This window comes from Doryrhamphus excisus, chromosome 3 (genome assembly GCF_030265055.1).
Source record: "Doryrhamphus excisus isolate RoL2022-K1 chromosome 3, RoL_Dexc_1.0, whole genome shotgun sequence".
Classification (NCBI taxonomy): Eukaryota; Metazoa; Chordata; class Actinopteri; order Syngnathiformes; family Syngnathidae; genus Doryrhamphus; species Doryrhamphus excisus.
The window spans coordinates 17,779,881-17,795,572 of record NC_080468.1 but is presented as its reverse complement, the minus strand read 5'-3'; the positions used below and the strand labels follow the sequence as shown (position 1 = coordinate 17,795,572).

At 48.5% G+C, this 15,692-nt stretch overlaps 1 protein-coding gene across 11 annotated transcripts in view; it reads right to left on the bottom strand.

Annotated features, from left to right (window-relative positions):
• Positions 1-15,692, bottom strand: part of celf2 (cugbp, Elav-like family member 2) — a 230,630-nt gene that overhangs the window by 60,905 nt on the left and 154,033 nt on the right. Inside the window, exon 1 of one of the 11 annotated variants that reach the window (XM_058069386.1) lies at positions 5,604-8,400. The exons of the other annotated variants lie outside the window; for them this stretch is intronic. Within the exon in view, the coding sequence (XP_057925369.1) occupies positions 5,604-5,680 (77 nt within the window). The 5' untranslated portion in view covers positions 5,681-8,400. Of the gene's footprint in view, positions 1-5,603; positions 8,401-15,692 lie in introns of those variants that run through there. 11 annotated transcript variants of the gene reach the window in all.

Genomic DNA, 15,692 nt, shown 5'->3' with positions numbered 1-15,692 from the left:
GAGAAAGACAACGCGTGACAACGTCTCCCTGGCATCGTACGCTACGTAGACACGTAGGAGATGATGACTGGAATGATATGGAATGACTGGGATGATATGGAATAATATGGAATGATATGGAATTGTTTGGAATATCTAGAACAATATGGAATAATATGGAATGATATGGAATCGTTTGGAATATCTAGAACGATATAGAATGGTATGAAATGATATGGAATGATATGGAATAATTTAGAATGACTGGAATGATATGGAATGATATGGAATCGTTTAGAATATCTAGAACGATATGGAATGGTATGAAATGATATGGAATGATATGAAATAATATGAATGACTGGAATGATATGGAATAATATGGAATGATATGGAATCGTTTGGAATATCTAGAATGATATGGAATGGTATGAAATGATATGGAATGATATGAAGTAATATAGAATGACTTGAATGATATGGAATGATATGGAATCGTTTAGAATATCTAGAACGATATGGAATGGTATGAAATGATATGGAATGATATGAAATAATATGAATGACTGGAATGATATGGAATAATATGGAATGATATGGAATGGTTTGGAATATCTAGAACGATATGGAATGGTATGGAATGAAATGAAATAATATGGAATGACTGGAATGATATGGAATGATATGGAATGATATGGAATGGTTTGGAATGATATGGAATGACTGGAAGATAAACAGCATATCGAACAGCAGGCCCTGCTGCTCGTTGAGAAGAGCCGTCCGTGCGTCCATTTTAGATTGTGAACGTGTCCATCAAAGCTCCACTCACAGGCGGTCCGTCGGAATGTCAGGGAGGTGTGCTGAATCATGGGAAACGCTTCCCAAGCCATCTTTTACACATGGAATTAAAATGCTGACCCCCCCCCCCGCACCCTCCATTCCTCATGTGATGTGACCTCACAGCTGTTGCCTCCATGATTTGTGAGCCTTCAGTGGAGATCAAGACAGGCCGAGTGCGTGCAGGCGACTGTGGATGGGGGGGCGGGGGGGTGAGGGGGGGGGCTACCGTGAAAGAGATCCGTGCTCACACTCCTCAACCACTTCTCCACCATGTTGTTCACGAGACCAAGCCTCCAAGACTAAAGCTAGCGACAAATGTTCCTGTGCACATCTTTCCCGCGGAAAGGCCCGGAGACCCGGAGTGGGAGAGCGGAACGTCAGAGGGCAGAGGTTGCACTCGGTATTCCTGCCTGGCCTCACTTAGCTTCCTGTCATGTTTGCACGGCGCAGGCGGATGAAGATGTTCACTCAGGACTAACGCCATCGCTGCTAATGTTTGTCAAGTGTCGGGGCGCCCGGCCGGAACGCTTCTCCACACGCACGTGGAATCGGGAAGACGTGGAACACAAGTTCTTACACAGCCGCCGGGAAGCATCCATGAACAGATCCCTGCTCCCTGTTACGTTACACGTTACATCAGCACAAATAGCACACTACCAAAATGACCAGGAGACATGAACATACCAGTGCTAACATTATGCTAACATGCTAGACTTAGAACCAGGATTTCCAGAAAGCATGGAACCACACACCAGGTATTACCAGGAAATGATGTCACATGAAATGGCATAACCCGGAAACGTCATAACCAGGAAATGTCATAACCAGGAAATGATGTAACCATGAAATGTCATAACCAGGAAATGTCATAACCAGGAAATTATGTAACATGAAACGTCATAACCAGGAAACATCATAACCAGATATGATGTAACTAGGAAACGTCATAACCAGGAAATGATGTAATATGAAACGTCATTACCAGGAAATTACATAACCAGGAAATGTAACCAGGCAATGATGTAACCATGAAACATCACAACCAGGAAACATCATAACTAGGAAATGTCATAACCAGGAAATGATGTAACCATGTTTCATCATACCCAGGAAATTACATGACCTGGAAATGTCATAACCAGGAAATGTCATAACCAGGAAATGATGTAACCATGAGACATCATAATCAGGAAACATCATAACTAGGAAATGTCATAACCAGGAAACGTCATAACCAGGAAATGATGTAACCATGAAACATCGTACCCAGGAAATTACATAACCAGGAAATTTCATAACCAGGAAACGTCATAACCAGGAAATGATGTAACCATGAGACATCATAACCAGGAAATGTCATAACCAGGAAATGATGTAACCATGAGACATCATAACCAGGAAATGTAATAACCAGGAAATGATGTAACCAGGAAACATCATAACTAGGAAACGTCATAACCAGGAAACGTCATAACCAGGAAACGTCATAACCAGGAAATGATGTAACCATGTTTCATCATACCCAGGAAATTACAGAACCAGGAAATGTCATAACCAGGAAACGTCATAACCAGGAAATTATGTAACCATGAGACATCATAACTAGGAAATGTCATAACCAGGAAACGTCATAACCAGGAAACGTCATAACCAGGAAATTATGAAACCATGAAACATCATACCCAGGAAATTACATAACCAGGAAATTTCATAAACAGGAAATGATGTAACCATGAGACATCATAACCAGGAAACATCCTAACTAGGAAACATCATAACCAGGAAACGCCATAACCCCAAAGTGTCGTAACCACAAAATGACGCAACCAGAAAAAAGCGTAACGTGCCGCCAGCATCAGGTGACGCACGCTAAGCACGTTACATGACAAGAAGGCTGATGTGAGGAGAAACACGCCGCCTGTTCAATCATGCTACACAGGAGTACTACAACAAGTACCATCAGGGTACCTGTCAGCAGGGAGGAAGTTGGGCACAGGAAGCGTTAACTTGTCACTTCTTGGACAGCCCGACCCGCGAGCTGAGCAGCTTCAGACGCGTGTTGAGGTAAATACAGCACGCCGCCACGCCGCCACGCCGCCACGCTGGCCGCTACCTGCTTCAAGCTGTCCGCCTCCTCGGCGGCGGGTCAAGGAGGGCGCAGATGGGCCCGTCTCACGCTGCCTGCCCGCATTATTCCCGAATCCTTCACGGCGGGACCGCCAGGTGTCAAGGCGGAGACAGACGAGCGTGGCCGCAGTGTGAAGGCTCGCAGGACGGGCGCCGCCGGACGTGCCGTCAGAGTCGGAGACGCTGATTAATGAGAGCGTCTCTCAGCATTACGCTCTTTGCCTGATGGACGCCATGCGGCGTAGCCTCACACCGCCTGTCGCCACCTGGACATCACAACGCTGAACACCGCCCTTAAATATAACCATGCGTTACAATGCCAGACGGGCGTTACCGGGAAGATGGCAGTGCACGTTACAAAAGGAGAAAGATGGCAACCTAGCCGCTAATCCTGACAGGACATCTTATGGTGCATTACCAAATGTTTCATTGCCGGAAATGTTACATGTTACGTGTTACATGTTACATAACGAGATAGCCCCTCATTGGTACAGTCGGAGAAAATCACAACGTTAAAAGAGCCACTAAACGTTACAAATGACATCACCATAAAAACAAAACGTTACGCTACAAGATAGCCACTAAACGTTACAAATGACATAACCATAAAAACAAAACGTTACGCTACAAGATAGCCACTAAACGTTACAAATGACATAACCATGAAAGCACAACGTTACGCTACAAGATAGCCACTAAACGTTACAAATGACATAACCATAAAAACAGGTTACGCTACAAGATAGCCACTAAACGTTACAAATGACATAACCATGAAAGCATGTTACGCTACAAGATAGCCACTAAACGTTACAAATGACATCACCATAAAAACAAAACGTTACGCTACAAGATAGCCACTAAACGTTACAAATGACATAACCATGAAAGCACAACGTTACGCTACAAGATAGCCACTAAACGTTACAAATGACATCACCGTAAAAACAAAACGTTACGCTACAAGATAGCCACTAAACGTTACAAATGACATAACCATGAAAGCACAACGTTACGCTACAAGATAGCCACTAAACGTTACAAATGACATAGCCATGAAAGCACAACGTTACGCTACAAGATAGCCACTGAACGTTACAAATGACATAACCATAAAAACAGGTTACGCTACAAGATAGCCACTAAACGTTACAAATGACATAACCATAAAAACAAATCATTACGCTACAAGATAGCCACTAAACGTTACAAATGACATAACCATAAAAACAAAGCGTTACGCTACAAGATAGCCACTAAACGTTACAAATGACATAACCATAAAAGCACAACGTTACGCTACAAGATAGCCACTAAACGTTACAAATGACATAACCATAAAAACAAATCGTTACGCTACAAGATAGCCACTAAACGTTACAAATGACATAACCATGAAAGCACAACGTTACGCTACAAGATAGCCACTGAACGTTACAAGTGACATAACCATAAATCACTACAACATGTAACATTTTGGGCTATCCAGTCGGAGCTAGCCACTAAACGTTACAAATGACATAACCATAAATCACGACAACATGTAACATTTTGGGATACTGAGTAGGAGCTAGCCACTAAACGTTACAAATGACATCACCATAAAAACAAAACGTTACGCTACAAGATAGCCACTAAACGTTACAAGTGACATAACCATAAATCACTACAACATGTAACATTTTGGGATATCCAGTCGGAGCTAGCCACTAAACGTTACAAGTGACATAACCATAAATCACTACAACATGTAACATTTTGGGATATCCAGTCGGAGCTAGCCACTAAACGTTACAAATGACATAACCATAGATCACTACAACATGTAACATTTTGGGCTATCCAGTCGGAGCTAGCCACTAAACGTTACGTAACGCGCTACAGCAGCAGCAGATTGTGACAGCATGAGAGAACCTCAAGGTGACGAGAGCAGATTAGGGCCATTAAACGTCACGTGACGAGAAAACAACGCTACATTACGATGTTAGAGACGGCGGACAGTCCCTAAACACCACATGACGAGGTGGTCACTAAAGGTGACGTTACATAGCAGCCGTTATACTATGAACCGAGAAAGTAATAGTACATACTATACTCATTCAAGTATTCTTATTGTGTTGGTATGTTTTTGCTGCTTTGTGAAGTAGGAATTGTACCACGTGTGTGCGTGTGTACGTGCGCACGTGAAGGCAGCATAAAAGCATAACAAGCAGCAGAGTTGACTGTGAGCTGAGGGGACGGAAGTGGGACATGCACTGGGGGGGTGGGGGGTTGGGGGGGGGGGGGGTGCTCGTGGATGAAGCCCACTCTTTGTCCTCACGGCTCGACACATTCCAGGACCCGAACCCGCCACAAGCCGTCACGTGACGGCACGAAGCTCTGAGAGTGCAAAAAGTCAATCACGTGACAACTCCAGCCCCGCTTCGCGGTCCGGAACACACCCAACACACACATGCACGCGCACTCTCCCAACGACGGTTGCGGTGCGTTCAAATGTAAAAGCGATCATCGTCGTCATCATCATCATCATCAGCATCATCATCATCATGACGGCTAAGGCTCGGCGGCATTGTCAGCCGGAGCGCGTGCGCGTGAAGAGGCTAAAAAAGGCAAAGAAAGAAAAGAAAGAAAAGAAAAAGAAAGACAAGGAAACTCACATCCTGTCAGCGGGGACGAGCAGGCGGCTGTCCACCATCATGTCGGGCAGGAAGTCCAGACCGTAAGAGGAAGTCATGTCGCCGCGCCGACAACGAGGTTGTCCGGGAGGGTTGGGGTTGGGGGGGGGGTGGTGGGGGGCCGGGGCCGGGGCCGGGGCGCGGGGGGGGGCAGGTGGACAGCACAGGTGCAAGAGTCCAGGCGGACCACCGCGGGAAGAAGGAAAAAAACACTTTCACATTCTCTTTTCTTCCCGCCCACTCCTCCTCTTCCTCCACCTGGGCAGCCTTCCTCTTCCTCTTAATGATGATGATGATGTTCCTTGGTCTTCCTGGAGGTCTTCTCCTCTACGCTGCCAGGTGCCGAGTGGCGTGGGGGCGTGGCTCGGCTGCTGCTATTCCAACGGAGGCTCCACCCACCACCATTAGAAGCCCCTCCTCTTTATTCAAAAACCATCCAATAATGTTCCTTCCTTAATCATCCTGAGGGGTCGGAAACTTCCAGGTTGGCCCACTTCCTCCTCCATTTGGAGTGGGGGGTTTCTCTCAGGGAGGCGATGTGGATCAGACAGGAAGAGTTTTTTTTTTTTTTTTCCGGAAGCGGCTTTCTTCAGCCTTCCGATTGGCTAACAGCACCTCTTCTCGGTTCTGGAATTTCACCCTCACACCGCGCCTTCACGTCATGTCTGACGGGATTGTTGTCACCGATAATCTCCTCATTTGCTTCCCACTCCCCCGACTATACCCCCCCCCCCCCCCCACACACACAAATCCGTCAAACACCGACAATTTGGGAATTTTGGACGGCACCTGAAAAGCGGCGAGAGAAAGGTGAGTCTGTTTTAATGTGCAATTAGCGTCTCGTCGCTTTAATCCGCCGTGAAATACGAGCCTCTGTCGACGTGGTTGGGAAATAATCCGGGGGGAGGGGGGGGGGCGTGTAAATAGGTCGTTTAGGGACGCAAACGCAACGCTTGCAGACATGATTGGATATTGCCGTCGTGCTAAATGTGTTGTTTACGTTCTGCATGGTTTCACACTGATTGTGTGCCCAAATCAAAGGCTTGTGTTGTGTTCAAAGACCGGTGTTTGGAAAAAATGCGACGTCTCAGGTGAGGCGGATGCGGGGACACGGCATGCCGCCCTCTGGTGGCTGCTCGAAAAAAACACGACTATTTCTTCTCATGTCCAACCCGAAAGGCATGCTGGGAAACCTGTGTATGCGTCCTCTACAGGAAATTACCAAGCATGCCTTGCAGTTTTTTGCATGTATCGTAGTGTGGAATCACACACTTGGAGAGGAAGGACCCCAAAAACCTCACCAGCCACCCGAAACGTGAAAAGACCTCCGTGGCATCACAGGCGGCTGCTCGGAGCGTGTGCCCGAATACAGTGCACCATCCTGGGCCACAGCACGCGGCTCCTCCCCCTCCGGATTCTGGTTCTCCTGATGGTAGTCATGTGCTAGCGCCGTCATGCCATGATGTTTGATCCGGACAAATCACCAGCTGCTGTTGCTCAAATCCTAATTGTGGGAATGCTGAGAGGAATTTTCATCGATTTATTCCTCCTCCTCTTCTTCTTCTATTTCTTATTCCGCCTCATTTTTTGTCTGCTAACTACTCCTCCATATCTTCACCAATTCAAACAAATCCAACGTCACAATGTTGAGCACACTGGGGACATGTTTGATACCGATATCAAAATATTCCCACATTTAGCGTAATTGATATTTTCAGTGAAAATGTCCCCAATGGAAAAATGAATGGGCAAGTTAAATGGCGCCCTCTGCTGGTGAAAAGCCATTTGACATTTTCCAAGTGTGTGTGCTTCCCGACCCAAAGGTTGATCCGCCGGACACAAGTCACCGTCCTCGGATCGCCTCATTGGCGCGGTGGATAAACGGACCAGACAACTCGTTATGACGTCTCCAATGTCTCCAAGCCTACTGGGGTAGGCTCCTTCATACCTGGTGCTAACAGACAGTACACTACGTGGATGGAGTACTTAAGTGTTTGGTCAAGGGGGGTCAAGGGGGGCAACAGTACCCACCAGAAACTATAGTCCTGGTGTAATCCTGATAAATTCAAGGGAAAAAGTAAATGTTATTCCCACGATATTCCGCAGGGCAAATAAAAACCAAATAACAATAATCGGAATGACTGGAAATAATCCACATCATCAGGCGAGGGCGGCACACAACACCTGCATCGTTTAGCAGCGACCGAGTGCGGGGGGTGGGGGGTGGGGGGGGGGGGGCGCAGACGGAAATAGAAAACAGGAATCTAAATGTGGACTCCGTTCACACGTGAATATTTAATGAGGAGCTCATGAATAATTCAGCGCGGCAAGCAGCAGCGTTTGAGCCTAAGTGGACGAGTGTTTCCTGAGTGGGTGGGGTCAGGCGGCGGGGATGCTGGCACACAATGCGGTACCCTTCCTCTTTGCCCCCCCCCTGCTCCCCCAGGGTGTCCTTTTAATGGACGGCGCTGGTTGGAACACGGTGCTCCAGTTAGTGATCCCATCCCGACTGCAGCCTGGGAATGACCCGTTTAGCGGCACCGATGCTGGCCTACATTCCGGTCGGAGTCGGCCTGTCCTGAACATGGATTCACCGGGGCCCATCAAAATGTCCTGCTAGCTTAAAAGCTGATCCAGTCTAATTAGCGGGTTAGCATTTATTTTACTTCCTAATCAGGAAGTCCACATTGTGACGCTCAAACCCCGCCCAGGGGTTGCCCCACCCCCTGTATGAGAAAGTCCAAGAGTGATTACAGCTTAGCGAGTTAGCATAGCAACACCTGCCCCCCCCCGCCCCCCCTCCAGGTGAGCAGGGACATGTTTCATCAAGCCAAATGGAGCACATAATGGAATGTTCCATCTTACATGTATCACAATGAGGAGCCCCCCCCCCCCCCCCCCCCCCCCCAGAGCTCCTCGTGCCTGTAAAGTGATTTCTCCTCTCCATGCAAATGGGGAACGGGGGGGGGGGGGGTCTCAGGCCGCCCCACCTGCGGCGCATCGGAGCGCGCTCCAACTGTAATTGGCCGCCGCCGCCGTGCCAGACAGAGACCCTCCATTCATCACGACGCCCCCCCCCCACCTCCATCTTTCTGCCCCTTCGTCGCCAACTCTGACCAATCTCTCCCGCACTTTCCAATCCCCCCCCCCCCCCACACCCCCTCGCTGATCCTTTTCCTCATTAAAGTGGGAGCCAGGCAGAGGCGGTCACTGCCTCTCATTTATTTTCATTTGAAAGCGGTGCAGCTCCACTGATCCTCTTGGGGGGGGCAGGGGGGGGGGGCAGGAGAGCGAGCAGGACGCTGTCATTCTGATAACAACACACACACACACACAAAGGGGGGGCGTGTAGACCCCCGCCTGCAAATAGATGCACTTTCACGCCCATTTCAATTCATTTCACGCGCACGTTCACATTATTTCATATACCTGCAAGCCCCCCCCCATCACACCCCCCCCCCCCATCACCCCCCCCAACACACACACCCACCCCCAGTCCCCGCCCTTGTTAACTGTCACATGTCTGATTGCACGTATCGATCGGGCCTCGTGCAAGCGGCCGCACCACGCCCTAAGCCCCCCCCCCCCCCACACTTCCTGCCGCTGTGTGTCCATGCATTGTATTAGAGTCATGTCGCAAGCGGCCCCCGCCTGACACCCCCTGATTGAAAAGGTGTTGGGCAGATTAAATCGTTGTAGCGGAGACGAAGGGCCGTCTGGAAGGGAGGGGGACAGTGGTGAGGCTGCAGGGGGGGGGGCCCGGGGGCCGATTTAACACCGAGCACTGTAGAGCCATCTGGGGAAATGTGATGGCGGGGGGGGGGGGGGCTGTGGGACTAAACCAACAGGCGTATCGGAAGAATAGTAAAAGGCTAATATTCCCCGCCCCATTAGATAGGAACACTGTGGGGGGGGGGGGGGGGGGGGGGCACTGGGAGGGCCGGGGGGGGGGGGGGGGGTTGAGGAAGTAATGCCTGTCCAACCACCAGCTCCAATTTCCATATTTTTGCTGCGCAGCGGTCCATGAACCTTCCACTTAATAGTCCTCAGTCCTCACAGGAAAACCACTAAAGACTCAAATACTGGAACCACCAAAACCCAAGACAAGACTCCGTAACCGTAACAAGGCCAACAAAGAACAGAATGAGCCAAGACCCTGCAGGGATCCAAGGCCAAGACATCGTCAAGACCAGGACGACCAAAAGATGGGATCAGGTCCAAGGGAAGACCAAGACAGATGGACAAAGACCAAGCCAAGACCAAGATTAGGTCAGGACAAAGACCCAAAGATGAGTAAGACAAGAGCCAGCAAGAGAAGATGTTGAAAGACCCCCACGCGGTCATGACCAACAAAGACCAAAGACATAGGGATCCAAAGCCAAGGTCCGGACCAGGATAAGATACAGACAAGACCAGAAATGCCAAGACAACATCAAAACATGACCAAAAGCCAAGGTCAGGACCATGACAAGGTCAAGAAGAGACCAAAATCGTGGAAGACCCTATGGGTACTCCTGACCAAGACCGAGGCAATACAAGACTGGGACGAGAATATATCCCAATGTGACCAAGACCAGGTCAAGAACAGACGGAAAGACACGAGCCAGAAAGAGAAGATGAAGATGAGACTAAGACCCAAACAAGACCAGTGTAAGACCAGTGCCAAGATAAGACCTGACCAGAAAGAGAACCATGTAAGCCAAGACCAGGATAGGGCCCAGACAAAGCATGGAAAAGACCAAAACAACATCAAAGTCGGGACCATGACAAAGTCAAGAAGAGACCAAGATCGTGGAAGACCCTATGGGTACTCCTGACCAAGACCGAGCCAATACCAGACCGGGATGACAATATAACCCAATATAACCAAGACCAGGTCAAGACCAGACGGAAAGACAAGAACCGGAGAGAGAAGATGAGGTTAAGACCCAAACAAGACCAGTGCCAAGATAAGACCCCCACAAGGTTAAGACCAGAAAGAGAACCATGTAAGCCAAGACCAGGATAGGACCCAGACAAAGCATGGAAAAGACCAAAACAACATCAAAGTCGGGACCATGACAAACTCAAGAAAAGACCAAGATCGTGGAAGACCCTATGGGTACTCCTGACCCAATATGACCAAGACCAGGTCAAGACCAGATGGAAAGACAAGAGCCAGAGAAGATGAGGTTAAGACCCAAACAAGACCGGTGCCAAGATAAGACCCCCACAAGGTTAAGACCAGAAAGAGAACCATGTAAGCCAAGACCAGGATAGGACCCAGACAAAGCCTGGAAAAGACCAAAACAAAGTCAAGAAGAGACCAAGACCAGAGAAGACACTATGAAAACCCCTGATCAAGACCAGCAGAAGAACACAAGCAAACATGACCAATACCAGCCCAAGGCCGGGTCCAGACTAAGACCCGACCCGGGTCGGATGTTCTGGAACTGGAGGCAAAGCTTTGCTCCGATCCTGCACTTCCTGCCCTGCAACTGACAAATGAAGTCGTCAGCCGAGACGTGTTTTTATTTGTCACCTGATCGCTCGCCGTGCGTTCGATTCCGAGCAGCAAACATCGATAAAATTTGCTTAACGACCCCCAGCACGCCGCTTCTTCATGCTCGCACGCTGATCTCCATCCGGGGCCACGGGAAGCAACCGCGGGGAGTCTGGAGGCAGATTTGGGAACTAAGACGGGATGCAAATGAGAGACCCCCCCCCCCCCCCCCCCCGCCCGCGTGCCCCCCCCCCCCCCCCCCCGGTTGCCTTCATTCCGCCGTCATCCCAAACGAGAGGCGACAAAAGCAAAGTGGTGAAACGAAAGAAATAACAAAGACGCAAATTCCGCCTCACTTGGTTGGCTGGGAAAATGTCAAATCCGGCTCCGCTTGGTCGGACGCCTCCGTCCTTAAATCCGGAGTGGCTGGCGTTTACGGCGTTTACGTCCTTCCGCGCTCAAAGCCAAAGACGGAAAAGCCTGCTGTTTGTTTCTGTCAAATACCAAAACTCCAAAAGTGGAAGCGGGAAACGTCGGCGTGGAAGCCTCGATGACCGCAACCGTTGCACTTGGCGCCGCTATTAGCGTGTCTGCTATTAGCGTGTCCGCTGGCGTGCGGCGGCCCGCCGTTTGTTGCGAGACGGCAAAATAAATCCCATTTTTACTCACTGAGGGGTTGAAAAGGCGGTGGATCCGTGACACCGAGGAAGAGAATACAAATGATACATATTCATGCACGTGTGGGCGGAATAATACCAAAATGCAAATGAGCTAAAGGGCAAACAAGTGCGCTAACGTCTGCCGGCGGCGGATGTAAACAAATACACCAAAACCCACAAAGACGCTGGACTAGCAAAACGCTGGATGGATCACACGAGACGACTTAAAAAGTCTGGGACTTAGTAACGGAATCACTCCTTGGGAAATGGAGTTAGTCCCCAGGAACGCAACCAGCCTGGGGCCCTGCCCCCCTCTACCCAGGTCAGGGGGACTAGCTATTTAGCTTCCTGTGGCCAGCGGTGAGCAGTGGCGACTGAATGAAGACATCAGCCATGTTGGCAAAATGACCTGAACGCATCATCACAGCAATCCCTCCTCAGCCGACTGCTACAAGTGAATAGAGTTTTTAACATCATTAGAGCCCATCGAGACAGGAAATAGCACCCCCACAGTCACGCCTATTACCCAATATAGTAGAATATATGATATGATATGAGAAAATAAGACATATACGTCATGGTAAATGTGTTTACAACCTTCTAAATATACTTTTTATACTTTATTAGAGCCCTCAGGACAACATATAACACCCCTACAATCACCTTTACACTCCTATTACCTAATATAGTAGACATAATATGAGAAAATAAGACATATACGTCATGGTAAATGTGTTTACAACCTTCTAAATATACTTTTTATACTTTATTAGAGCCCTCAGGACATGATATAACACCCCTACAATCACCTTTACACTCATATTACCTAATATAGTAGACATAATATGAGAAAATAAGACATACAAGTCATGTAAATGTGTTTATAACCTTCTAAATATACATTTTATACTTTATTAGAGCCCTCAGGACAACATATAACACCCCTACAATCACCTTTACACTCCTATTATCTAATATAGTAGACATAATATGAGAAAATAAGACATACAAGTCATGGTAAATGTGTTTACAACCTTCTAAATATACTTTTTATACTTTATTAGAGCCCTCAGGACAACATATAACACCCCTACAATCACCGTTACACTCCTATTACCTAATATAGTAGACATAATATGAGAAAATAAGACATACAAGTCATGGTAAATGTGTTTATAACCTTCTACCTATACTCATTAACACTATTGGAGCCTCCAGGACATGATATAACACCCCTACAATCGTTACTAACACCGTTACACTCCTATTATCTAATATAGTAGGTATAATCCTAGAATATTAGATATATTAGACAGAAATAAAGTAATATAAACTCCCATGTTAGTAGTTTCTTGTTTTTTTGGACTCGCAAATATGAATAAATAAGTAGAGCAGCGTCACAGTTAAATGTGTCCCCAAGGGAACCTTAGTGAGCCAACACTGACACCTAGTGGCCAAAACAGAATACAGCACTACATTCACAATTCCAATGACTCTTCTTCCTTGGATCAATGGTTCCTGGGATCCGGACTTTGGGAAACTTTGGTGAGCGAGTCCAGTCTTATGAAGGATTCTTTCCAGTGACCAAAAAGAACCGATTCATATTTGGAATCGTTCAACAAAAAGCTTCCTTTTTCCCCCCTTTTAGAATCTGGGAGTCATTGTTCACCCTGAAAGAGCCGTTCAAAAGACTAGACTTGTTCATGAACACCACGTGTCTACGGACGCTCCTTCGATCCAGAGAGAAGCCATGTAGGCCCCCCCCCATGATTGACCCCCCCCCCCCCTCCACACAGCCCCGTCTGGCATTGATGCGATCGCACGGGAAGGCTGCTCTCATGCTGGAATGTTTACGGGCCTTAATGGATTCGTCCGGAAGAACCTGAACCGCCGTGCCCCCCCCCCCACATCATCATCATCACCATCATCATCATGTCGTGTCCTCATGCACTTTTCATGAGGCGTATATAAATGATGCATCTCATGATGCATCAAGTCGACCCCCAGCCCCCATCCAGACCCACTATTCCACCGCGCACGAGTGCAGCGCTAACAACTATTTCACGTACGCAAGTCGCCCACAAACGGACGATCTGGAGCATAAGTGGGACGCTAAGCAGAATGGAAGCCGATGCGAAGAAGCAGCTCCTGACAGGTCACCCCCCCCCATCCCCAGCCCCCCCTGATTAAAAATTCATGGCTGTGTTTATTATGATTTATGCACGTTACGGCGAGCCAGAAGGAAGAAAGGGAATGTTGGAGAACAGCTTCATTAGTGCACGTGGTGAACGTGGGGGGGGGGGGGGGGGCATCATTAGCGCGTTTGGCACACACCTGAAGTCGTCCGTCTTGACTCCGGCCAACAGCAGAGCTTCTTTTCCACATTTTTTCCCAACCCCCCCCAAAATTTTCCTTTCAAGTTCATGGATTTTTCCCCCTTCATTTTGCAGAAAATGTCCTTTTTTCCCAGAAAAATTCCCTTATATGATCTAATATTCCCAGAAATGTTCCCTTATTTCCAGGAAGTGGTGTTCATTTTTCCCTTTTTTAGCAGAAAATTTCCCTCACTGATTTTCCCAGATAATTGTCCTTATTCATCCTGGAAATATTTTGGATTTAAATGTCCTCATGCCAAAAATGTTTCCTAATTTTTCCAAAAAAATTCCCAATTTTCCCAATTTTTTCCCAATTTTTTTTCTACCAAGAAATCATCCCTGACTTTTGGAAGCAAGCTGAAGGCAGGAAGCGCGTGTGACGCGGCGGAGGGAAGGTGGGTGTCAGGCAGGCGGGCGGGACGCCATCCCATTCCTCGTCTTAATAGTCCATGATCCCGCCGCCGCTAAGCCTCCTGTCGCCGATGACCTCCAGGGAAGATTACGTGTTCGGCGTGGCAGTGGGGAGGAGTTGATTATGAGGAGGCGGCGGCGGCGGCGGGCTTTGTTCTAAGTGCACGCACGTCCGTCCTTGGCGTTGGGGGGACCGGGGGGGGGTGTCTTATCTCCCCTGGGGGGTGGTGGGGCTCCTTTCCTTCCAGATTGTCTGGGTGACCTTCTGGTTGCCCCTTGTTTCCCACCAACCCCCCCCCCCCCCCCCGTGCCGCCCGTTTACTGTCCCATTATGACATTGTCAGCGGGCCCCGCCCACTTTGGCGGCCAGATTACACAATCTTGTATCCGATGCAATTTTTACCCCCGCCCCCCTTCTCGGGCCTTTTCTTCCAAAGTGCCGAGTCAAGCCTTTTGGCTGCCCCCCCCCCTCGCCGTGCCAGCAGAGCATGAGAATGAGGATGGGGGGGTTTCCTCCTTCCTTTTATTGAATGGGCCCCACGTGGGCGGCATGGCGAGGAAGGGCGGCCGAAAGACGGCGGGACTTTGACCAACAGTCAAGCGTGCGGCTTCCCTTGCCCTGACGTGACCCCGCCCCCCCCCCACGCCGCCGCCGCCTCTCCTGTATATTTTCCATCCCGCTCGTGTCCCGGCCGCAAAACACGACCCGGTGTGTTGCCGTGACAACGCCCTTACATCATATTCCAACCCCCCTCCCTCCCGACGTGAAGCCAGCGGGTGCTGACCTTTCGCTGTCGGAGCGTAGGGGGGGGCGGGGGGGGGGCGTGCTCGCCGGAAACGACAAATAGGCCGTTAAATTCTGCCTGGTGGGCGGGGCTTAGAAAATGAATTCCAGAAAATTCCAGAAAATTCCAGAAAATTCCAGAAAATTCCAGAAAATTACTGAAAATTACAGAAAATGATAACTAACCCTAATTATAATTTTTCTGGAAATTTAAGTGACATTTTTTCCAAAAACAAGAAGGAAAAATGTTGAAATTTTTCAAACAATGAAAAAAAGGTGTGAAATTTTTTGAATGTCGGGGTGGGGTGGGGGGGGGGGGGGTGCCGCCCATAAAGTTAATAGACGAATTTGAATTTGGGT